The sequence below is a fragment of the Heloderma suspectum genome, chromosome 4, assembly GCF_057233095.1.
Source record: "Heloderma suspectum isolate Gila_16-S chromosome 4, 16-S_ref, whole genome shotgun sequence".
NCBI classification, from domain to species: domain Eukaryota; kingdom Metazoa; phylum Chordata; class Lepidosauria; order Squamata; family Helodermatidae; genus Heloderma; species Heloderma suspectum.
In genome coordinates this window covers 260,978,299-261,005,114 of record NC_139461.1, presented here as the reverse complement: position 1 = coordinate 261,005,114, position 26,816 = coordinate 260,978,299, and the positions used below count along the sequence as shown (strand labels likewise).

Below are 26,816 nucleotides of genomic sequence, written 5' to 3'. Positions count from 1 at the left end.
GGAGAAGAGTCTTCAGTGTGATGGCCCCCTTTCTTTGGAATTCCCTGCCCCTGGAGGTCAGGCAGGCACCAACACTGTGCTGTTTCCAGGGCCTCCTGAAAACAGCACTGTTACAGGAGGCAGTCCTTAATTGACCAGTCATGGTTTGTATTGGTATTCTGTTTTTTTTTTTTTTAAATAGCATAATTTTAATCTGGTGTTTTAATCTTTTTATCCTTATACTGTTTTATCTCTTGTGTTCACCACTCCAAAATCTGTTCTAGATATGGAGTGGTATATGAATATTGTAAGTAAGTAAGTAAGTAAGTAAGTAAGTAAATAAATGTCTTAGGAGTATCAGAGCTCATTTTATTTTCCTTTGTTTATATCCGAGAAGTTCTGATGAGTTTTATATTTCTATATTTATGACAGGTAAGTATAGAAATTATAACTGAAAACACAGCCAAGTTCCTTGCTGTGACTATTAGAACAAGGTTACATATACTAGGTGAGGTTGAGTCGTTCTGAGTTTGATCTTGTATTAACTGAATGTATATGTTTTAATGTTGGCTTGGTTTTTTTGGTGCCTCAGTTGTCTGTTATTTATGGTGCCTGGGCTAGAAATAAAAGAACTACTTACTACTTATTAATTAACAATGTCATCACAGGTGAAACTAACTTTCCAATACATTATTGGCCCCATTCGTAACATATAAAGTCCGTTTAAATTACCCAGTAAATCATAGCTGAAATTTTGCTCATCACCATAATAAATCAAACTTTCTGGTGCTATTCCCTTGTAGATGGAATTCTACTTCCCTTCCACTTCGTAGATAGTAGCATTCTAGATACCGTAAGCAAATGAATACACAATTTAATATTTTCTTGCCTTTTTACATAATTTAGGGCACAGTCCTATCCACATAGGCAGCCGCCTCTGAACTTGATAATCTTATGAGCAAACCAAGTAATACATAATACATTTTATGTTCCTAAACAAAGTGACTTTAGAGCTGTAAAGAGTGTTAAAAAGTATGCATATTTTTCAATTTCCTAAAAGATTTTTTTCCTCCCAGAAAAACAATTCCCCCACCCTCACAACGTCAAAATTTCTGGAAATTTTACATCTCTAGACAAGAGTTGTAAAATTAGGCCTCTCACAATGTTCTAAAGGTGTTCCCTTAATTAGTTTAGCCAATTCTGATGTCTAGAGTCCTGGACCTCTCTCCTATGCCACTTAACCCAGGACAAAAAGTCTGAGTGAGCCCTGCTTCCTGATAAAGCAGGCTACAAGGGTGAGGTTGTGCCACTGGGGTTACCAAATAAACTTACTGCTATCCAAGACAAATGTGGTGTGGAGTTGCATCTCTTGAACTGTAGCAAGGGCAAGCCAGCGCAATGACTGCCTTCATCTCTTCCAAAATGGCAGTCATGAGCTGAGATACACTATGGCAACTGGTTAGGTGACACAGAAACTGTGTGTCTGTGACAAAGCAGCTATCAACATCCTTCCCAGTCTGGGTTTGGTGAGAGGGGAAAATAAATCCAAGTGGTTGTAACGGGTGACATACTTATAGGGATATACAACCCCACCACTGTCTGGTCCGGTGGGGAGGAGGTCCATGGAGGGACAATTCAGACCGCTCGGGGGCCCAAGGAATCCTCCAGAGCCCAGCTGTGTCCGCTGGAGATGGCGGAGCGGCTCTCTGGCTGCCTATATGATACAATACGCTAATGGCAGCTGCCATTAGCCTATTGTGGAGGGAAAATACAGCCGTTATTGTACACCATTTGCAGCTGTAAAGCACCGACTTTGACCTAAACTGCAGCTGTTTACAGTTGTATTTCAGCCAAAGCCAGTGCTTTACGGCCGCAAATGGTGTACAATAATGGCTGTATTTTTTCCCCGCGATAGGCTAATGGCAGCTGCCATTAGCGTATCACATCATATAGGGAGCCTGAGTGCTGCTCCACAGGAATTCCTCCAGACCTGGCCTCATTTGAGTCTGCAGCGGAATTCTCCGGCATCCTACATACTCATTGCCTTCCTTCAGCCAAGCACTGGTCACTTTCACCACCATGCTAGGTGGTGGTTGAGAGAAGAGGCTGTACAATGCCTCTGCCAGATTATTCTTCTCCCTAGGGCTTCAGGATTCAACCTTCCCCCAACATGCATGCACACACGCACACACCCTAACTAAAGTGGGTAGGAGGAGGAAGACAGATGAAAGGAGGTATTTAAATTGGTGTTGCAAAGCTTCATTTTTGGCTGCCTGCAAATCAGGCAGGGCTTGTCTGGGAGCTCAAGGGAAGTATCTCCATTTGGTGTCATTTGCAAGAAGGCTCTGCCAGGTAAGCAAGACACAGTGATGTCAATGAGCTAAAGATTATCCCATCTCAGCATCACTGGAGATTGATTTATTAAAAAGTGCATCTCTTAAATGTTGTGAAGTATTCTCAGAAGTGAATCAATATACAGCTTACAGACTATATTCTTCACAGACATAGAGGCTTCCTCAATACCTCAAATGCAGGACTAGTTCTGAAGCCTAATAATCTATTGGTAAGTATCTTGCATCAATATCTTCCAGTACTGCCACTTTTCCCTCACCTACTACTTCTCTATTTTTCATACAATTCCTCTCCTAAGATAGATGGTAAGAACAGTGGACAGAACTTACAGGGGATATGGAGGCACACTGTTGGACGAATCAGTGATGTCATGACATCAGGTAATATCAAGTGCAACAGAATAGGCTTAACTGACATATATGGCACTTACCACCAAAGAATATCTTTCTGCGAACAGTCAGCAGCACTTGGCCATTTCGTGCAGCACTGGTCATTAAATCTAGAACTTGCTTGTGTGATTTGCCTTTGACTGGGATACCATCAATGCATACAAGCTCATCAGCAGCACGGAGTCTACCATCTTTCTCTGCTGACCCCAGTGGGATGATGGCTCCAATGTAGATCTAAGTGGGATAGTTATAGAGTAAGGACATACGTACATCAGAATACTTAATGTTCTGGGTTAAGTATGAAAGAATGCTCACTCCAAATCCCGTTATTGTTGTGTGATCAGCATAACTAAAACTGGAGCTCTAGGAATAAAAAAACATTTGTAATATTATTTGGTACTGAAAACAGCCCAACAATAAGCACTTTGCGGCATTTCCAATTCAGAACAAGAGCAAGGATGTCCAACTAGAGGAAACAAGGAATGCTTCAGAACAAGGGCTAAACTACAAGTTACCTCTCCGCCCACCCAAGTCACCTGGTAAAGTTTAGTTAAAGCATTCTTGTCATGTGACATCATTGCACTCAACATGTCCCTCTCCCACTTCACTGGCTACTATTGAGAGGACTGGGGAAATGTTGAACATGTTAACATCACTACAAGCATGCGCATGACCTAACTTTTCCCAGGAGACGTGGGCTGCCAACACCCACACATTTAAGAGAACATGTAATTTGGCCCTTCACTTAATCTAAAATGTAAACTGATCACTTTTTCTATGTACCTGTGAGTAGCACTAGTTCTGCTATTTCATCAAGACACAGCTTTTGAAATTAAACAGCAAGTCAATGATACATTTTTTTATATATTCCTAAAGAATACTGGCTTTTACAAAGAACTAAATATGTTAATCATTGAACAAATATATTATGTGCAGTTGCCTGGATAATTACTTTACCCTTATTCAGATTTGACCTAGTACATCTGTTCAAGTATTTGTATTCTCTTTCATCTATTGCTAAGGTTGGTAAGTATTACTTCATTGTGTATTGTATTGTACCCTCAGCTTTCCCTTATGAATTTATGAAAATAATCATTGTTCCTGCCTTATAATAGGTGAATGAAAAAACTCTTTCCATAAGTCTTTTTCAAACACTTTGTCTATTCATCAGTTCTATAAACATGTGCATAAAACCTGAAGGCTTGGGGATTTTACAGCTTTCATGTGGAAGAGCCAAATAGGTCCCCCCCCCATTTTTCTTTAAATATTTACAGAGTTCTCTATCAGTAAATCAATTTACAAGTAAAATAGTAAGTTGTTCTTTACTTTCAGCCACTGCTTGTCAATTATTCTGTAAAAAGTACTGCTCCTGTAGAGTGCTAGCTGCACTTACATGAAAGAAGAACAAAATCTTTTCTTGATAGTACGAACACATTACTTGAGATGCTGATAGTAATATAAATTAGCTAATTCAAATGTATAAAGTAATGAAGACAATATTAAGGCCACATAAGATTTTTAACAGCAAAAACATGTAGCAGCAAATGTCTTACTTTACTTACTGTCTGATCTGGACCATCTCCTCCAAGAACCCGGAAGCCAAAGCCAGACTCTTGCTTTCGAAGGAAGACATCCAAATCCTTTGTGTTTGGAGCTAGTGAAGACAAAATAGGGGAGAACTGTGTTTCCATAGAATGCCCTGGTTGGCCACTTCAAAAGAGCATAAACAAAAATTAAAATAAATTGCTCTACAGAAAAAGGAAATCAGTTAGAACCCAACTACATTCAAAATGACATTGCTAAGAAGTCTGCAATATTAAATCATGACTTGGATTAACATCCCAGCTGCAGAATGCTCATGTAAAAATATATACTCGTACAGCCCCAACTGCTCCTTTTAGTGAAAAAGCTACCTTGGGTCAAAATGACAGCTCAGCTCTAGCGGTTTCAGACTACTAACACTTTGCTAAAGCTTCCCAGAAATCAAAACAAAGTCCAGCTTAATGTGAGCTACAATTCAGATAACTTTATTCTTAGGTCCTATTTAGATGTTATTTCACCCCACAGGTTGTACATGAGGAGAGGCTGGGAGTAGGCCATGTGCTCATTTGCTTCTTCCCCCTGGTCCTTTCGTCATGGAGATAAGTGAATAGCAAAGCTCCTCCCAGTTCAGTCATGCACTTCTCCTACAGTGAAATGTATAGGGGAAAGACAGTACACACTTGAGTCCTGCTCCCAATCCTTTGCTTGGCACAAACCAGAGCAGAGAACAGTCCCACAGAGAATATGATTATAGGCTGTAGTGAAGATGATAACCTAAACCAAGAGGTAGTATATTGGCCCCTGCACTAGCAGAATGGATTACAACCACAACAGGAACTAGAAATTCCTGGAAAAAAGGGAAACCAGCAGCATTGCTCATTTCTGGAAAAGAGCAGGTCAGCAGGGTTCCACTGACCTTCCCAGTTCAGGAAATGAATATTTTCACATTTCTGTGCTTACTTTAGGAACTTACCAGTTCCTGTTGCACCAGCGGTCTGTTCCACTAGCGCAGGGGCAGTATAGGATACAGTACAGTGAAGCCAAACTAGGGAGGCACAGTGGCAGTCAAGAAATACAAGTAACCACTTTTAGAGATCTGCAATGAAACATTAGAAATATTTTATCAATTTCACAAAATTAGCAAATGCAGATCTCAAGTTATGGTGTTTAGGCGCTGTGAAAGGTCAGAAACTTCTTCTTTTTTTTTTTTAACTGTTCAACTAATTTAAACAGCCTTTGGCCAACCTTTCGCAGCAATTTAACAACCTCTGGGTAGATTCTTGGAGGAACTGTCTAGAAAGAAAACTCAGGTCATGCTTTAGCAATCCTTTCCAAATGTTTCCACTTAATCCAAATTAAGTAGTTCACAAACAACGTTTAGCCAAGCACATTTGAAGCACATTCCATGTCATTAGGATTTAGCTTCTAACAAGTGTTCCACAAGTAAATTTTTTATTGCATTTATTTCTGAATTTATATGGTGGCCCATTAGCATATACTCTCTGATCAGCTCACAGAAGCAAATTTCCTCCACTGATAGTGGGTTTGGGCACCATGCTAACCCACAATGGTTTGTTTTCTGCAGCAACCCATGATGGGTTAGTGTGTCATCTGTGAGCTGTTTTCCTCACCCATGGCAGGTTATTTCCCCCAAATAAGCCACCCTGAGAACCCATGGTCTGCAGTTAAGGGTTTTTTTTTAACCTATGGTGGGTTAGCGTGTCATCTGTTGCCACTCTGCTGCCACCATTCTGCTCCTCTTGAGCGATCTCTGTTCCTGAGATCTGCCTAGCAACAGACTGAGCCGCCGCTGGCACTCCCAAACTCTTTGCCTCCTGACTCCTCCCTTCTTTAGCAATGCACTCTGCAAAGTTCCAAAGTTACTTTTGTCTGCACAGTTCCCAAATAGTTTCACCTGAAGTTCAATCCTCACTTTTCTATGGGAAAGCAAAGTTGTACATTTATCTAGTAGTGCATCAGCTGCCTCCCTATAAGGGGAACCTGTGTATTAAATTTCATCCCATTCTTGCTAACTTTCAAGGAGTCGGACCCCGCCCCCCTTTCGGTGCAATGTTCCCTAATCTATATTCCCCCATTGTGGGTTTGCCAAAGTGGAGGGAACACCCAATTCTCTGGGACTTCAACCTAATAATATTCCAGGGGACTCTGGGAGTGCAGACAGACCTCAGTTCCCTAAGCATAGATACCCAGAAGAAGCGTTGCAACAAAAACTTGCCAACTCTCAGAGGAGCTTTTCACTCAACCACTGTTCCCGCTGTATCTGGAAGAGGTTCCCCAGAGGAGGGGGAGAAGGAGGAGAAGGGATGCATGAGAGTTAGGGTGCACCACTGGAGCAAAAAATAAGTCAGTGTATTCACAGAACGATGGAGCAGCCTGGAGGCCTGGGCGATTCTTAACACCATCAGGCATGACAATCTGTTTCTGTGGTTCCCCAGTGACATGCACCTGTGCAGGTACACCCACACATTGCAGCAGTGCAAAGAGAAGCTGCACAGCCTGAAATTCTTTTTAAGAATCATCACATACAATAAATGTAGCGAGGTGGAACTACAGATAATACCTTTCTATGACCAGCTAACTGGGCTACTTCTAGACCACTGAGACTTGTCGCTAGAATATACTGTGGGAGTGGAATCCCGCTGAGCCAACTGGCACTGGTCCAGCACCAGCCCCTTAAGAGCTGTTCCTCTCCTACCTGCAAGCCATCCTGCCCTAGTCCAGGCCCCTCCCGATGACTGAAGCCATTCAACCAGTGAGTGTCTAGCACACCAAAGCCCCAAATATCGCATTCTGTGACTGCAGCTCATCCTTCCAGCCTGTCCCTGCTGCCCAAACGTCCAGCAGCAGCAGGGGTGGCCTATCTCATTTCTGGCATGAGCTTGCCAGCAACGCAGTCATCCAGCACCAGCAGCCCAACATATTTTACTTCTGCTCTCCAAAACGAGCCATGAGAGGGATCCTTATGAGCAGAGGCAAGACCAGCCCCGAGTCAAACTATGGGGCTGGGAACAACCATTCATGAGGCCGTATGGAGCGCTTTCCTAACAGAGATGCATGTGGAGCTGGAGGACAGTGGGTCAGAAATGTTCCCTCTGCACCTAGTAGCACGGAGTTAGCTGAGTGAGGCAGAGCAGCAGCTACAGGGACAACACAGCACTCTCAACTTAGACCAGCACATGATGCAGTCTCTGGCACAGAATGGGAAACCCATGCAGGACCTTGGGGGCAGGGGGAAGCTAGAGTACACACTCTTTCCTGAGTTGTCTCAGATGAGGCCTGGCAACTTGTCTCCACCCCCCACCAACCTACAGAGCATCTTCACGAGCCCAATGACCACACCTTCCTTGGCTTCACAAGCAGCAGAAGGGTGTGTGTGTGAAAAAGAAGGTGCTGCTGCATCTGCACAGTTACAAACCGAGGAGGGGGATGTTCCACCCAGACAAACTGGCGAAGAGTGCCCAGGGGAAGATGTAGCGGCTGAGGAGTCACCTCTGACCAACGCGCAGCCCATCTGTGCAATGTGCAAAACCGACAGGCTGCAACTTGCATGAGATTTGGTGCCTGCCACAGAAATGTCAGGCAATGCACATATACCCTGTTCAAGGAGATGGATGAGACAGAGGAGAGGAGAGAAGAGAGGCCAGCAAGCGCCTGCTGACTGTTTGGTCTACATGTGCGATGGTTGACAGCATTGAGGCGTGTGCACAGACGATCCACGAGTCTGGGAAGTCTGTGGATGTGGGAATAGCTGCCTCTGACCTTTCTTGGAATGCGCAATGCATAAATGCATGGCTGCCCTGGACTGCCAAACAGAGGTGCTGTGATGCTGTGATCCCTGACAGCAGCTTGTCAGGGGCAATGCATGTTCACCACGGCCAACCTCCATACATGGTGTGTGTTTACACCCCCCTGCAGCACTACCTTCCCATGACTCCCCAGGCAGGCAATCCCCTTCAACTCTACCATCACCTCCCAATAGGCAATCCCTTGGGGGGGCCGCATCCCCGTGTATCTGCAGAGGGGATGCAAGAAGCAGAAGAAGAATAAGCAGCATCTGGTCAGGGTATTCCTCAAGAAAGCAGCTGCCCACAATGTTCCACGTTGAAAGGGGCCATAGAAGAGGGGAGTGGGGTGGGAGGTGGCAGCAGGGTGCCCTAACTCCCCTTCTGTCAAGCAAAGAATGCTGCTTCCACTCCCCCTGCTAACTGCTTCGCTTGTTCCCTATCTCCTGCTTAATTTGTAAAGACACAAACAATGTTGCCTTTGGCAGCAAGGCTGCGCACTTGTTGTTTTGTGGGGACCAAAGATGGGAACGGAGGGCATGTATCTGTCTTATACTTCACTTGCTGGTCTCAAGGCATGGATGCACCTTGGAACATGAGAAGGGCAATTGCAGGACTGCAGCTCAGTGCGCAGCAATGCCGAATCAGGCAGCTACACCGTCATGGTATGTTTGGGGAAGTTCTCTGGGGAGAGGGACAGTGGAGGGGGTTCGTGGCTGGTGTGCTGCATGGCCGGCAAATTCTGCTGCAACTTATTTCTCTCTGCTTGTCTGCTCTACGTCCCCCACACTCCTCCCTTGCCCTCTCCTCCCCCGGTGCTGTTGCTTAATGCCAAACTAGTCCAACTCTTGAGAGGAGATACAAACTTCTATGGTAGTACCTCCAGCAAAATGAGAGAAGGTCATGGCCTATGAACAATCTTCTTGCTGCTTAGACCGCACGGTTTTCAGGAGCAGGCTCTTCCTCCCCTCCCCCCAAGATACCCCCCACTAAGTTGGCAAGCTAACAATCATGGCTGCCATGCTGTAGCATTAGCTCATCACCCGAGACAGTAGTGCTCCCACTTCCTCATGCCTACTTCAGCTCCCCCTGCTCCCCTGCCCGGCTAGCCTCCCCTACTGAGCTTAGCACCAGAGACACTAACGCCAGGAGCGGCTAGCATTTCCCATGCCTCTGCCTCCCCCTCTGCCGCTGCCCACATGCTTCCACCTTTTCCCGTCCCCTCTCCTCCTGTCTACATTGCAAGGTTCCTCTTCCCCTCCCGCACCCATCATTTGGAGGAAAATGGTTGCAGAAGCACTTCTTTCAGCTGTGCTGGAGGTCGTGATTCAAGCCTTTATGAGTGAACATGGAGAGGAAGAGGAGCTACTTGTGCGACAGCATCTCACAAGTAAAGCAGATTTACAACATGGTTGGTGGCAGCTGCACGTCGCAGGTGCAGTGGAGGCTGCAATACAGGTACAGTTAAGAAGCCAAGCCCAGACTGCTAATGGAAGAACTTGTGGGATGCAGTGGATGATGATGGTGGCTTCTGCAGGAGAACACTGCACTGCCATGGTGACAGTGACTGTCACCATGGAAGACTTATGCGAAGAGAGATGCATTGTGCACTGCTCGACCCTTCCGCGCACAGAAGCAGTCTGGACAGAGATGCTGGATGTGGGGGATTGGGACGATTCAGAAGAAGTTTCCACACGTCCTGCGGAACATCTCAACTCGTAGTAGCCTCATTGAAATCAGTCAATGTCATGCCTCCCTCAGACTGCTCTAAGGATGAAGGGGGACATCAGGCTCTAGACCTGGGGGAAGGAACTAGCACAGAAGTAGCCCAAGCCCCCTGTGGAGGAGCCATGTCCAGCTGCATCTTCCCTGGAGGATTCAGAGGGCGAAATGTCACTGACCCCAGCAAAGCAAAGGAGGCTTCATGTCAAAGAGCAACAAAAGCGAGCCTCTGTCCATTTAAGACAGAGAAGCTCTCAGAGACCAGAGGACTGATTGCCGGCAGGACATTGCCATTAAAAGCAGGAAGCAGGCAGGGACAAAGCTGCTGGAGAACAATGTGGTTTTCACACGCTGGATCTTGTCAGCTGTACCTCAACCCCGAACCTGAACCTCAGCCTTGCTTACGTTCCCCATGAGACTGATCCCCCCCTCATTTTCACTGGCAGCATCAGCCCCTGAGCTATCTACCCAACGTCCCCACAACCCAGAAATGATACAAGTAGTGCCTTAGTCCCCTTCATGGATCACTGCCTTGTTGTGGCGAAGGGGCTTGCGTAACTCAGTGAAGCCATAAGCTATGCCGTGCAGGGCCACCCAAGACGGACAGGTCATGGCAGAGAGTTCTGACAAAATGTGGTCCACTGGAGAAGGAAATGGCAACCCACTCCAGTATTCTTGCCAAGAAAACCCCATGGAACGTATCACAAGGCTAAAAGATATGACGCCGGAAGATGAGCCCCTCAGGTCGGAAGGTGTCCAATATGCTACTGGGGAAGAGCAGAGGGTATTTCCAAGTAGCGCCAGAAAGAGTGAAGCGGCTGGGCCAAACCCGAAAGGACACTCAGCTGTGGATGTGTCTGGTGGTAAAAAGAAAATCCGATGCTGTAAAGAACAATATTGTTTAGGAACCTGGAATGTCAGATCAATGAATCAAGGTAAGCTGGAGGTGGTCAAACATGAGATGGCAAGATTGAACATCGACATCTTGGGAATCAGCGAACTAAAATGGACAGGCATGGGCGAATTTAATTCAGGTGACCATCATATCTACTATTGTGGGCAAGAATCCCTTAGAAGAAATGGAGTAGCACTCATAGTCAACAAAAGGGTGGGAAAAGCAGTACTGGGGTACAATCTTAAAAATGATAGAATGATCTCAGTACGAATCCAAGGCAAACCATTCAACATCACAGTAATTCAAGTCTATGCCCCAACCACTGAGGCCGAAGAAGCTGAGGTTGATCGGTTCTATGAAGACCTACAACACCTTCTAGAACTAACACCAAAAAAAGATGTCCTCTTCATCATAGGGGATTGGAATGCTAAAGTAGGAAGTCAAGAAATCACCGGGATAACAGGCAGGCATGGCCTTGGTGTACAAAATGAAGCAGGACAAAAGCTAATAGAGTTTTGCCAAGACAACATGCTGATCATAGCAAACACTCTTTTCCAACAGCACAAGAGGCGACTCTACACATGGACGTCACCAGATGGTCAATATCGAAATCAGATTGATTATGTCCTTTGCAGCCAAAGATGGAGAAGCTCCATACAGTCAGTAAAAACAAGACCTGGAGCTGACTGTGGCTCAGATCATGAGCTGCTTCTTGCAAAATTTCGGCTTAAATTGAAGAACGTCGGGAAAACCACTAAACCGTTCAGGTATGACCTAAATCATATCCCTGATGAATATACAGTGGAGGTGAGGAATAGATTTCAGGGATTAGACCTGATAGACAGAGTGCCTGAGGAACTATGGACGGAGGTCCGTAACATTGTTCAGGAGGCAGCAACGAAATCCATCCCAAAGAAAAAGAAATGCAAGAAAGCCAAGTGGCTGTCTGATGAGGCTTTACAAGTAGCTCACGAAAGAAGGGAAGCGTAAAGCAAGGGAGAAAGGGGAAGATATACCCAATTGAATGCAAAGTTCCAGAGAATAGCAAGGAGAGACAAGAAGACCTTCTTAAATGAACAATGCAAAGAAATAGAGGAAAACAACAGAATGGGAAAGACTAGAGATCTCTTCAAGAAAATTGGAGATCTCAAGGGAACGTTTTGTGCAAAGATGGGCATGATAAAGGACAAAGAAGGCAGGGACCTAACAGAAGCAGATGAGATTAAGAAGAGGTGGCAAGAATACACAGAAGAACTATACAGGAAAGATCTGAATGTCCCTGATAGCCATGATAGTGCGGTCACTGAACTTGAGCCGGACATCCTAGAGAGTGAAGTCAAGTGGGCCTTAGGAAGCATTAGTAACAACAAAGCTAGCGGAGATGACAGTATTCCAGCCGAGCTATTTAAAATCCTAAAAGATGATGCTGTTAAAGTGCTGCATTCAATATGCCAACAAATCTGGAACACTCAACAGTGGCCACAAGACTGGAAAAGGTCAGTTTACATTCCAATTCCAAAGAAGGGCAACGCCAAAGAGTGTTCAAACTACCGCACAATTGCGCTCATTTCACATGCCAGCAAGGTGATGCTCAAAATCCTACAAGCTAGGCTTCAGCAGTATGCGAACCGAGAACTACCGGAAGTACAAGCTGGGTTTCGAAGAGGCAGAGGAACTAGAGATCAAATCGCCAACATTCGCTGGATCATGGAGAAAGCAAGAGAATTCCAGAAAAACGTCTATTTCTGCTTCATTGACTACGCTAAAGCCTTTGATTGTGTGGATCACAACAAACTGTGGCAAATTCTGAAAGTGATGGGAGTACCAGACCACCTTACCTGTCTCCTGAGAAACCTGTACGAGGGTCAAGAAGCAACAGTAAGAACCAGACATGGAACAACCGATTGGTTCAAAATTGGGAAAGGAGTACGACAAGGCTGCATATTGTCACCCTGCTTATTTAACTTCTATGCAGAGTACATCATGAGAAATGCCGGGTTGGATAAATCAGAGGTCGGAATTCAGATTGCTGGGAGAATTATCAATAACCTCCGATATGCAGACGATACCACCCTAATGGCAGAAAGCGAAGAGGATCTCAAGAGCCTTTTGTTGAGGGTGAAAGAGGAGAGTTTAAAAGCTGGTTTGAAACTCAACATTAAAAAAACGAAGATCATGGCATCTGGCCCCATCACTTCCTGGCATATAGAAGGGGAAGAAATGGAAGCAGTGACAGATTTTACTTTCTTGGGCTCCAAGATCACCGCAGACGGTGACTGTAGCCATGAAATTAAAAGACGCTTGCTCCTTGGGAGGAAAGCTATGGCCAACCTAGACAGCATAGTAAGAAGCAGAGACATCACCTTGCCGACAAAGGTCCGTCTAATCAAAGCTATGGTTTTCCCAGTAGTAATGTATGGCTGTGAGAGCTGGACTATAAGGAAGGCTGAGCACCGAAGAATTGATGCTTTCGAACTGTGGTGCTGGAGAAGACTCTTACAAGTCCCCTGGACTGCAAGGAGGTCAAATCAGTCCATCCTAAAGGAAATCAACCCTGAGTGCTCATTGGAAGGACAGATACTGAAGCTGAAGCTCCAATATTTTGGCCACCTACTGCGAAGAGAAAACTCCCTGGAAAAGACCCTGATGCTGGGAAAGACTGAAGGCAAAAGGAGAAGGGGACGGCGGAGGATGAGATGGCTAGATAGCATCACGGATGCAATGAATATGAACTTGAGCACGCTCCGGGAGAGAGCGCAGGACAGGAAGGCCTGGCGTGCTATGGTCCATGGGGTCACGAAGAGTCGGACACGACTGAACGACTGAACAACAACAACAAAAGTGCCTTAGTAGATTCAAAGCAGTATTAAGCAAATTAAAGGCAGCCGCCGGCGAGATCACATCACTCCAGTGCTGAAGGAGTTGCACTGGTTACCAGTTGTTTTCCGGGCCAAATTCAAGGTGTTGGTTTTGACCTTTAAAACCCTATATGGTTCCAGCCCAGCCTATCTTAAGGAGCGCCTCCAGCAACACCAGACAGATGAGGGAGAGGGGCTTTTCTGTGGTGGCCCCCAATCTGTGGAACTCCCTCCCTAGGGAACTCCATCATGCCCCCTCTTTAATGAGCTTCCGTCGTGCATTAAAAACGTGGTTGTTCAGGCAGGCATTTGGGGTGGGTTAGGGTATTTTAAAAAAATTTTATGGTAGAATTTTATTGTTTTAAATTGTTTTATGGTATGTTGTACATCGCCCAGAGTGGCTGGGTGACCAGCCAGATGGGCGATTAATAAATTTAATAATAAATAAATAAAAATAAATTAAAAAATGCAGTTTTAAGCAAGCCAAATAAACCGCTTTGTAGGCCAATGAATGTTTTATTTTTATTTTAAATTGTTGGCTTGCTGCTGGTGAGGGGGAGCCAGGTAAGGTCTGGACACTGGAGTGGCGGGGAAAGGAATGGGGAAGAGGAGGGAAGTGAAGCTGAAAAGGGGATAGGAGTGGGAAGGGAACCAAAGGGAAAGGAAGCAAACAGTTAATTTCAAGTCACTTTTCCGTGAAAAAGGAAAGTTGCACAATTATCCAGTAGTGCATGTGGTGGTGAAGATACCTTTCATATTAAATTTTGCCCCATTTCTGCAAAGCTTCAAGGAGTTGGAGGCCCCCACCCTTTTGTTGCACACAGGCAGAGATAGGGGACAATGGTGAAAGCTTGGAAAACCGGAATGGAAGCAGGGTGTCGGTGGGAGGAGAGGACAGGAGCAGAAAGGAAGGATGGCCTTGAGAATTAGAGCGACACAGGTTGGATAGGGCAGTGGGGAAGCTGGTAAGGATTGACACTGGGTTGAGAACAGTGGGGAGCCGGCAGAGACAGAACACAGAAGACAATGCCCCTAGCATGAAGCAGGACAATCAGAGATAGGCTGGTGATGTAGCGACAGCGTGAAGGACAGTGGGATACGGTTTCTACAACAAAGGAAGGTTGGCTACCTGGTCTGCAAGGTGAGAGGACTACAGGGGGAGGAAAATAAACTACACTGTGTAGCTTACTTCTCAGATCATGTGATGGGGCACAGTAGGCTATTTGCAAACTAACCTGCTGTGCGTAGTTTATAATCCACCATGGGTTACTGTGACATGTGAACACCCTCAGAAGAAATGACAAGGGTTGCTTCCAGTTGACCAGGCAGGAAAGCTTTACAGGCATGCTAGTAAATGTTTGTGTTTGTGGACTCATTTGCAAGGTGGGCTTCAGGTCACACTTAGATTATTCACAGGCTTTTCAGCATTTATTGTTCTTCTAAATAATGTAATCTAAGATGCCTATTACTGCACTTTCTTTAGCTGTTTTCATAGGATCGCCACAAATCATATGAAGCTTCTCAATCCCAAATTAATTCTGAGCTAGCTTCATGCATGACATGGTACTTGTTTCTCCTATAGAGATTATCTCTATACAGGAAGTGGGAAGTGGCATGGTACAAAACTACAGTTTAAAAGTACAGTAAATAAATTGTTAAAAAAATCATCTATATAGATCTACTTAAATGGAAAACAACTATGATTTGAACATGCACCACTGGATGGTGAAAAATAGGGTGAATAGAATAGATCCTGCTCCAACACAACTGTCCCCCCCCCCCATACACGCACACAAGAGCTATCTATAACAAACTGCTTTGTGAGAAGGAACAGGAGAGTGAGGGAGGCAGACAGATGCCTGCTCCAGTTGGACTATTCTGCCACCCCTACTGGGCCAACTGGCATCAACTACCCTATGAGAAGGATCGTGATGAGTTGTGATTTAATATTATCTTATTTTATTATTGTATTTTTATTTACTTGTAAACATTAGAAGTATCTGTATCCTTAAAGGCAGGATAAAATAATTATAAATAAATACAATGTTCCCCAATATTTATAAGTTGCGCTGTGTTGTTGTCTTGGAGCATCAGGGCTATCATTTTGACTGGCATTTTACTGTTAAACAGATTTTAATTGTGAAAATAAGTTTTATAAAATTTTACAATGCTGCCTAATCAAGCAATCTGAAACCTTAATGAAACACTTAAGGACAGAACTAGTTCTATCACCAAATGTCTGTTAAAAAAATTGGAGGAAAACTGCTGAAGAGAGAATAGAAATGAAAAGTCCAACAAAATCTTGATGACAGTTACACAGTATTAACTAGGTCATTGTCGAAAGCTGACTGCTGATTCCCCCACCCCACTCCCAAACTTCACATATGAAATTCATTGCTGGCTAATGAGTTTCTGAGGGACAGCATTACATTATTTGCATTAGAGTCAGATCTACTGAGAACAGGAACACAGTGGAAACAGCATATAGAAATACATTCAAAGATGGGATTGTGTAAAGGCATACAACCCCCTCACCTCGTAGATTAACAGAGAAAATCCAGGGGGCTCCTGCTCATATACAATCTTGTAGAAAGGTATGGTTGGCTGGTGTCCAACGTAGTGTGCCTTCTCTCTTGTGACACCCCAACTATAGAATACGTTACCCAAGAAGGTTCACCAAGTTGTTACTTTAACAGGCTTTCTAAAAATTGATAAAGACTATTTCATCTAGTCATTGGTGATGTCCAATTTTATTGCTTTAGTTTGACATTTTTGCAATAGTTTGAAGTGTCTTAGTAGGATGCACTCTTTTAGGCACCTAAATAACATGATACTAATGGCTAATATAATTAGAGAAATATTCAAAAGAAATGAACAGGTGCTCTCCTTTCTTGAAGTGTTGCATTCTAAGAAAAAAAAAGAAGAGTCATGTATGCCATTTCCTTTCACTGCAGTTGAAAGGTTTAAACAGAAATGTGGGAGAAATGCCCCCTGAGCCCAACACAGTGTTCACTTTAACACGGTCAGGATGGAAAACCTCCTTGTTTCAGTGGAAACCACACGTTTGACGAAAATGCAACAACTTTCAAAACCATACAAACAGATGTTCAATTATTTGATTTGTACCCCATCTTTCTACCAAGAAAAATGGCACTTAAGGCAAAGTGGTACAGCCACTAGGAACACAGTCTTTGAAGTGAGCACTGTCAATTGAATACGCCCCAGAGGTTTGAAAGAGATCACCAACCATGTTGATGGAAAGATGTTATGGTCCAGCTAGGAAACATGTGTACCGTGGGTCAGTTAAATCAAAGTTACCCCTTTTAGGAGTTGCTGGATGTGTGCGGGAACAAAGACTGTGGGATGGACAGTGATGTGGGGTGGAAAATTACCCAAAACGGAATTTTCTAGTGCTTAATTTTTTCAATGGAAATTTTTCCATTTCACACGTGAATTAGTAAAAAGAAATGCATGCCCATTGCAAATACATCAGGCACGTTTGGCAGTTTCAAAGTTGTAATTAATGTTTTTGGGGTGATTTTTCCCAGCAAGTATGTGAGAGAATACATACAGTCATGTGAAAAAGAAAGTACACCCTTTTTGAGTTCTATGGTTTTACGTATCAGGACATAATAAACATCATCTGGTCCTTAGCAGGTCTTAAAATTAGGTAAAGACAACCTCAGATGAACAGCAACACATGACATATTACACCGTGTCATTTATTTTACAGAAATAAAGCCAAAATGGAGAAGCTATGTGTGAAAAACTAAGTACACCTTAGGATTCAATAGCTTGTAGAACCACCTTTAGCAGCAATAACGTGAAGTAATTGTTTTCTGTATGACTTTATCAGTCTCTCACATAGTTGTGGAGGAATTTTGGCCCATTCTTCTTTACAACATTGCTTCAGTTCATTGAGGTTTGCGGGCATTTGTTTATGCACAGCTCTCTTAAGGTCCCGCCACAGCATTTCAATCGTGTTGAGGTCTGGACTTTGACTGGGCCATTGCAACACCTTGATTCTTTTCTTTTTCAGCCATTCTGTTGTAGGTTTGCTAGTGTGCTTGGGATCATTGTCCTGTTACATGACCCAATTTCAGCCAAGCTTTAGCTGTTGGACAGATGGCCTCACATTTGACTCTAGAATACTTTGGTATACAGAGAAGGTCATGGTCGACGCAATGACTGCAAGATGCCCAGGTCCTGTGGCTGCAAAACAAGCCCAAATCATCACCCCTCCACCACCGTGTTTGACAGTTGGTATGAGATGCTTGTGCTGATATGTTGTGTTTGGTTTTCGCCAAACTTGGCGCGGTGCATTATGGCCAAACATCTCCACTTTGGTCTCGTCTGTCCAAAGGACATTGTTCCAGAAGTCTTGTGATTTGTTCAGATGCAATTTTGCAAACCTAAGCTATGCTGCCATGTTCTTTTTAGAGAGAAGAGGCTTTCTCCTGGCAACCCTTCCAAACAAACCATACTTGTTCAGTCTTTCTCTAATTGTACTGTCATGAACTTTAACATTTAACATGCTAACTGAGGCCTGTAGACTCTGAGATGTAACTCTTGGATGTTTTGCAATTTCTCTGAGCTTTGCACCATCTGCCCTTGCGGTGAATTTGCTGGGACATCCACTCCTGGGAAGATTGTCTTGAATGTTTTCCACTTGTGAATGATCTTTCTCACTGTAGAATGATGGACTTCACATTGTTTGGAAATGGCCTTATAACCCTTCCCAGATTGATGGCAGCAACAATTGCTTCTCTAAGATCATTGCTGATGTCTTTACTCTTTGGCATTGTGTTAACACACACCTCAATGCTCGAGACCAGCAAACTCCTGAGACTTCGGCTTTTATAGAGGTGGTCACACTTGCTGATGATCAATTAATCAAGGGCATTTGATCAGCAGCACCTGGTTGCTACTTAGCCTCTTCATACCTATGGAAGCAGTAAGGGTGTACTTAGTTTTTCACACATGGCTTCTCCATTTTGGGTTTATTTCTGTAAAACAAATAATGACATGGTGTAATATGTCATGTGTTGCTGTTCATCTGAGGTCATCTTTACCTAATTTTAAGACCGGCTAAGGTCCAGATGATTTTTATTATGTCCTGATTAGTAAAACCACAGAACTCAAAGAGGGTGTACTTTCTTTTTCACATGACTGTATATGTCATTGGAATACATATAGGTCTCAGAGTGAAATGGAATAAATAGTGACAGCAAAAGTGAAGGTGTTTCAACAACCTCAGTGGAAGAGAGTTGAACTCTGTTGAAATAGATGAGTACTTTTCAGCATACCATGCAGAGTTCTTTGGGCTGCTAAAATTAATTATTCAATAGTTTTCAGTATCTTTGTTTTTTTCTTAAATTTAAACAGTATCAGTGAAGTACATATTACTGTCTTTAAACTTTTTACAAGTATTCCAATATAAATGCCTATGGGGCTTTTCACACTCAGTGACTGGGCTTGCATAATCAGCAGAGGGAAAGAAGCCATCGTAGTTTCTTCCCCACCCCCATGTGCTGTGCTCATGCAACCACCATTTCCATAATTATCTGTGCCATGAGTTGCCATGTCATTCAAACCCGGAGTGTGGTGCAGCCAGGGCTGACTTCTTACCCACCCTACAACCCATGTCTTGTAGTAGCGTTTGTGGGGTGGGTAAGAAGCTACTCTCACCACGCTGCACACCGGGTTTAGACAACACGGCAACCTGCAACATGGTGTGGATAATTAGAGAAATGGCAGGCATGCAAGCGCCATACATGGGGACGGAGGAAGAAGCTACGATGGCTTCTTTACCCCTGTTGTTAGTGCGAATCCGGCCAGTGGTTAAGCGTGAGTTGTTGTTGAACCATGGGTTAGCATGTTGTCTGTACCCAGGACATGTTCTGCAGTGTGGCTTTTTAACCACCCTGAACAACCCAACAATAAATCATGGGTTCTCAAGATGGCTTGTTTGAGAAAAATAAGCCACAATGTATAATTAACAAGCCACCCTGTGGAAAATGTTCTGGATTTAGGCAACAAGCTAACTCATGGTTCAACAAACAACCTCACGGTTCAACAACAACCCACACTCAACCACTAAGTATGGGTTAGTGTGTTATGTGAACCCAGTCAATATAATATAACATTTAAATCACACTGACCTGGTTCACATGACATGACAACCCACCATGGGCTACCACCCATGAAGGCTTGTCATGATGTCTGAACCTAGCACAGTTTCCGCAGGGTGTCATATTTTTAACAAACAAGCCACCCTGAGAACCTATAGCTTGTTGTTCGGTTGCTCAGGGTGGCTTGTGTTCAGGGTGGCTTCTTATGGGTTGTCAGGGTGGCTTGTCATGGGCAGAACCCGGCAGAATGGGTTCTGCATAGCTTGTTTTAAAGGGCTACAGAGGTGCTCAGCAAGAGCAGCAAAAAAGCTGACTGCTCCTCGCAGTGTGCTCCAGCACCCTCCTCCTCCAGCTTGGTGCTTCATTTGACAGTGATTGGCTTTATACCCTTGTGAGCCGTGTGAGCCATGGGGCAGGGGGAGGATTTCAGCATGAAACCAGGAGGGGGAAAGCTTCAATCCTCCCTCCTAAATTGCCATGGTCCCAAATTTGGGGGGTGCTTACCCAGAGGTAGGTTAATCACACATACATGCATAGCTATGCTAGGAAGAGAAATGGGCTTTGAGGAGTATCCAAGGAGGCTTTTTTGTAAGTGTTAAAGAAAATAAATAAAACCCTCAGCCATCTCATCCTACAAGTAAGGTAACCACCCCCTCCTTCACTCTGAAGATATGGCATATGTATGTCAAAGTAGGAGTTTCACAAGGCAAGAAGGGGGGGGGATAGAATCTGATTACAGCAGGAGTAGAGAGGAGTTGTCCCCCTAGGATACGTGCAGGGAGTGGGTGGGATGAGTAAACTGGAAACAAGACACAACAAGCCTCAGAGAGGCTGATCGTCTGTTGGCACCATCATGGGTTGCTGTTGTTCAGTCGTTAAGTTGTGACCAACTCTTCGTGACCCCATGGACCATAACACGCCAGGCCTTCCTGTCCTGCGCTCTCTCCCGGAGTGTGCTCAAGTTCATATTCATTGCATCGGTGATGCTATCTAGCCATCTCATCCTCTGCCGTCCCCTTCTCCTTTTGCCTTCAATCTTTCCCACCATCAGGGACTTTTCCAGGGAGTTTTCTCTTCATGTTAGGTGGCCAAAATATTAAAGCTTCAGCTTCAGTATCTGTCCTTCCAATCAGCAGTAAGGGTTGATTTCCTTTAGGATGGACTGATTTGACCTCCTTGCAGTCCAGGGGACTCATAAGAGTCTTCTCCAGCACCACAGTTCGAAAGCATCAATTATTCGGCACTCAGCCTTCCTTATAGTCCAGCTCTCACAGCCATACGTTACTACTGGGAAAACCATAGCTTTGATTATACGGACCTTTGTCGGCAAGGTGATGTTTCTGCTTCTTACTACGCTGTCTAGGTTTGCCATAGCTTTCCTCCCAAGAAGCAAGCGTCTTTTAATTTCATGGCTACAGTCACCTTCTGCAGTGATCTTGGAGCCCAAGAAAATAAAATCTGTCACTGCTTCCATTTCTTCCCCTTCTATATGCCAGGAAGTGATGGGGACAGATGCCATGATCTTCATTTTTTTAATGTTGAGTTTCAAACCAGCTTTTGCACTCTCCACTTTCACCCTCAACAAGAGGCTCTTTAGATACTTTTCGCTTTCTGCCATTGGGGTGGTATCGTCAGCGTATCTGAGGTTGTTGATAATTCTCCCGGCAATCTTAATTCCAACCTGTGATTCATCCAACCTGGCGTTTCTCATGATGTACTCTGCATATAAGTTAAATAAGCAGGGTGGCAATATACAGCCTTGTCGTACTCCTTTCCCAATTTTGAACCAATCGGTTGTTCCATATCCGGTTCTTACTGTTGCTTCTTGACCCTCGTACAGGTTTCCCAGGAGACAGGTAAGGTGGTCTGGTACTCCCATCTCTTTCAGAATCTGCCACAGTTTGTTGTGAGCCACACAATCAAAGGCTTTAGCATAGTCAATGAAGCAGCAATAGACATTTTTCTGGAATTCTCTTGCTTTCTCCATGATCCAGCGAATGTTAGTGATTTGATCTCTAGTTCCTCTGCCTCTTCGAAATCCAGCTTGTACTTCTGGTAGTTCTTGGCTCACATACTGCTGAAGCCTAGCTTGTAGGATTTTGAGCATAACCTTGCTGGCATGTGAAATGAGCGCAATTGTGCGGTAGTTTGAACACTCTTTGGCATTGCCCTTCTTTGGAATTGGAATATAAACTGACCTTTTCCAGTCTTGTGGCCACTGTTGAGTGTTCCAAATGTGTTGGCATATTGAGTGCAGCACTTTAATAGCATCATCTTTTAGGATTTTAAATAGCTTAGCTGGAATACTGTCATCTCTGCTAGCTTTGTTGTTAGTAATGCTTCCTAAGGCCCACTTGACTTCACTCCCTAGGATGTCCAGCTCAAGTTCCGTGACCGCACTATCATGGCTATCAGGGACATTCAGATCTTTCCTGTATAGTTCTTCTGTGTATTCTTTCCACCTCTTCTTAATCTCATCTGCTTCTGTTAGGTCCCTGCCTTCTTTGTCTTTTATCATGCCCGTCTTTGCCCAAAACGTTCCCTTGAGATCTCCAATTTTCTTGAAGAGATCTCTAGTCTTTCCCATTCTATTGTTTTCCTCCATTTCTTTGCATTGTTAATTTAAGAAGGCCTTCTTGTCTCTCCTTGCTATTCTCTGGAAGTCTGCATTCAGTTGGATCTATCTTCCCCTTTCTCCCTTGCTTTTCGCTTCCCTTCTTTCTTCAGCTACTTGTCAAGCCTCATCAGACAGCCACTTTGCTTTCTTGCATTGCTTTTTCTTTGGGATGGATTTCGTTGCTGCCTCCTGAACAATGTTACGGACCTCCATCCATAGTTCCTCAGGCACTCTGTCTATCAGGTCTAATCCCTGAAATCTATTCATCATCTCCACTGTATATTCATAAGGGATATGATTTAGGTTATACCTGAATGGTTTAGTGGTTTTCCCTACGTTCAATTTAAGCCAAAATTTTGCAACAAGAAGCTCATGATCTGAGCCACAGTCAGCTCCGGGACTTGTTTTTACTGACTGTATAGAGCTTCTCCATCTTTGGCTGCAAAGGACATAGTCAATCTGATTTCGATATTGACCATCTAATGATGTCTATGTGTAGAGTCGCCTCTTGTGCTGTTGGGAAAGAGCGTTTGCTCTGATCAGCGTGTTCTCTTGGCAAAGCTCTATTAGCCTTTGTCCTGCTTCATTTTGTACACCAAGGCCATGCTTGCCTGTTATCCCGGTGATTTCTTGACTTCCTACTTTAGCATTCCAATCCCCTATGATGAAAAGGACATATTTTTTTTGCTGTTAGTTCTAGAAGGTGTTGTAGGTCTTCATAGAACCGATCCACCTCAGCTTCTTCGGCCTCAGCGGTTGGGGCATAGACTTGAATTACTGTGATGTTGAATGGTTTGCCTTGGATTCGTACTGAGATCATTCTATCGTTTTTAAGATTGTACCCCAGTACTGCTTTCCCCACCCTTTTGTTGACTATGAGTGCTACTCCATTTCTTCTAAGGGATTCTTGCCCACAGTAGTAGATATGATGGTCACCTGAATTAAATTCGCCCATGCTCGTCCATTTGAGTTCGCTGATTCCCAAGATGTCGATGTTCAATCTTGCCATCTCATGTTTGACCACCTCCAGCTTACCTTGATTCATTGATCTGACATTCCAGGTTCCTAAACAATATTGTTCTTTACAGCATCGGACTTTCTTTTCTTTTCACCACCAGACACATCCACAGCTGAGTGTCCTTTTGGCTTTGGCCCAGCCGCTTCACTCTTTCTGGCGCTACTTGGAAATACCCTCTGCTCTTCCCCAGTAGTATATTGGACACCTTCCAACCTGAGGGGCTCATCTTCCGGCGTCATATCTTTTAGCCTTGTGATACGTTCCATGGGGTTTTCTTGGCAAGAATACTGGAGTGGGTTGCCATTTCCTTCTCCAGTGGACCACAATTTGTCAGAACTCTCCGCCATGACCTGTCCATCTTGGGTGGCCCTGCACGGCATAGCTTATGGCTTCACTGAGTTATGCAAGCCCCTTTGCCACAACAAGGCAGTGATCCATGAAGGGGCCATCATAGGTTAGTGACTGAATAACCAACCTATGGTGGCTTGTTCTCAGGGTGGCTTAATTGTGCTTTTATTTTTTCCTCTCAAACATTTCACATCAAATACTTGTGGTGTGTTCAGGCAAAAATTAATATGTGGCACTTTTTAAAATGTGTTGTTGCTTACAAAATAAAAGAAAAATAAACGTGTTACATGAGATTTCTCTAGGCCTTAGAATCTAGGACATCAGAAAATTTTCTGATGCAAACTCAAAATTTTCCTATGCCAAATAACATAAAAATACAATCGAAAATAACATGGTGGAATAGCCTTCAGTTCATATTTATTTTTACACATACATGATATGAAGTTATTTACAAAATGAATTACTTTGATAAGTGCCTCATCATTAGATATTGTATTCAATTATCCTAATAAATCATGAGTACTACATGAGTTTGTGGGGATTGCCCTACTTCTCTATCTGGAATCATAAAATCTATACAGTTTCCATATAATATAAACATCATTTACATAACAATCATTCCTAGAAGACATTCTTATTTTAGATAGCTTTTCTATAAGGGTTATCAACCACAATTCTTTAATTGTCCCACATGACCACCATATATGCAAAAAGGTGCCCAACTCTGTACGGTTTCTCCAACATAGTGGTGAAATTGTCTTGTAAACATAATTTAACTTCCTTGGGGTAAGATACCATCTATGAATGATCTTTAACATATTTTTCTTAATTCTAGAAGAAATAGATTTATTAGAACTTTTTGCCTTATTTTATCCCTGTGGATCCCATCAATTTCCCTGCCTAAATCCTTTCCCCAGACTTGTTTAACCCCTTCCAGTCTGCTAAATTGCACATCCACCAAGTGTCTGTATAATAATGAGGTTAGTTTTTTAGATTCAAATTGTGTTTTGGGGCATACTGTTTATGCTCTTACACTCAGGATATTTGAAAGATGAGTAACCTGGTTTAACTGAAATCAATTGATTTTAACATCTTGTAAATTAGTTTGTAAGGAGGTGATCCCTTCGTACAGCTCCGTTAATCTATATAGGCCTTTTTCTTTCCAAAGTTCAAACTGCTTAAATTTATCTTTGTTATAAAACAGTAGGTGCGATAAAATGTAGATGATTGGGGACAGATCTGACATGAGCTTAGCTCTCCATATTAACATTATACATTTCAAAAAGAGGTTATCTAATTCATTAATACATTTTAATCTTATTTTCTGGTAAATTAGGCCTTCTATTTCTTCTTTGAAATTGCTTCCCCACTCTAATTGCGTTGAGGAGCTTTCTGACTAGACATCCAGAAATTGCACCGGTTGCCGAGTTGATATGCTGCGGAAGTGGCCATGATACAAATCCTGTTTGACTTGAACTTTTCATTCCATTACATGTTCAGACTTAAAATGTTTGTTTTTTGATAATTAATTTTTAGACCAACAAGTCTTCCCTACTGTTTATAATTTGTATAGCTCTCAGCAATGGAACTTTGGGGTTTGCTAAAGTCAGTTCAATATCATTGGTGTAGGGGTTCATGACTTGCAGTGCCCCATGAATCAGGATTTCTATTATTGATGGGTCTTTTCTGAGTGAGTTTGCCAGAGGTTCTATAGAGAAGGTAAACAATACCAGAGAAAAAAGAGATCCCTGCTTTATTCCTCTCTGTATTTCTGTAGGGGGTGAATCATAATCATTTGTTCATATGATGGTTAGAAGTGTAGAGAAGAAAAGGCCATTCCAGTTTTTGAAAAAGCCTTCTATTCTTTTATCACCATTTTTATTTTTAATGTCACAATTCTGTTTTGTGCTTTTTCTTTTGTATGTAGTTCACTTGCAATTTTGAATTTCTGGTTTGTGTATTGCAGATATGGGATTTTATTTTAGCTAGGTCTAATAATTTTTACTTATTTCTCTTCCTCATTAGTGTTTGTAAAGTGAGCAATGATCCACATTTTTTGTATTGGGCTTCTAGAAATTTTATTTCCTGCAGCAATTGCTTTTTTTTAATTTGCATTTGTTTTCCTTACTTGGGTTAATTCATTAATGCAATGCCCTCTAATCATTCTTTTGCAAATTAATGTAATTTGCATTGGAAAATTTTCCAGTTCAAAATTTTCCAGAAAATCCACATCACCGGGGATGGGCATCTAAGGGTGCAATCCTATGCATGTTTAGACAGAAAAAAGTCCTACAACTGTCAGTATTCCCCAGCCAGCATGCAAAGGATTGCGCCCTTAGTTCCTCTTGATGGAAATAATACTTAAAATGATAAAATAGGTGATACACATGCTTAGCACCATACCACTTTTTTTAGGACTGACCTTGACAATTCACAGAGGAAAGCATTTCCAGTAACTTTTGCTGCAAAATATAATACTCACGTTTATCTTCAAACAATGTTTTAGACTTCAGATAGACTTCTGAAGGGTCTAGCTTTGGGGAAGCTGACCTCACAGCAGTAGGTGGAAAAGGCATAGGCTGTGGGACTGGCTCACTGATTGCCTCTTGGCTTCCTGAATTTTCCTGCTTATCTACTTTCTGAAACAAAGAGAAGAATACACGTGAAGTTGAAAAAAGTACACACCAACAGGCTTAAACAAAATGGGAAAAACAGTAAGAAACATATCCATACAATACTTGGCAAGCATTCTTCAATATACATTTTGTAAGACTATTATTCTTGCTTCATATGGGATGTGAAAACCTTGAATGTGTTTCCCATTATGATTTTGATCTAGAATTGCGAGTATGATTTTCTTATGCTCTTGATTTGGAACTTGAAATAAGAGTAGTTAACTGATGCATGTGAGACTGAAGTAGTAACATTGCTGGAATAGAGAATGATGAAAAGGTTTTAATATCTCTTAGCACAGGCAAAGAGTCCGGGCCTGGTATTTCCCAAACCTCTGAGAGCATCACATGGCATAAACCCCTTCAGATTCCATCTACTAAATTGCCTAAAAAAGTCATCACATACAAACTAGTTCTGCCTCACTCCCTTTCCATAAACCTCTGCTGTAGCCACATAAAGTGTATGCCAATGGTTACTAGTGATACATAG

The 26,816-nt window shown here is 43.2% G+C and overlaps 1 protein-coding gene across 3 annotated transcripts in view; it reads right to left on the bottom strand.

The window, feature by feature from the left end:
* Positions 1–26,816, bottom strand: part of MAGI3 (membrane associated guanylate kinase, WW and PDZ domain containing 3) — a 304,410-nt gene that overhangs the window by 63,477 nt on the left and 214,117 nt on the right. For all 3 annotated transcript variants that reach the window (XM_084853476.1, XM_084853477.1, XM_084853478.1), the window contains exons 12-14: positions 26,137–26,293; positions 4,283–4,374; positions 2,762–2,954 (exon numbers count right to left, since the gene is read on the bottom strand). In XM_084853476.1, the coding sequence (XP_084709602.1) occupies positions 2,762–2,954; positions 4,283–4,374; positions 26,137–26,293 (442 nt within the window). The remainder of the gene's footprint in view (positions 1–2,761; positions 2,955–4,282; positions 4,375–26,136; positions 26,294–26,816) is intronic.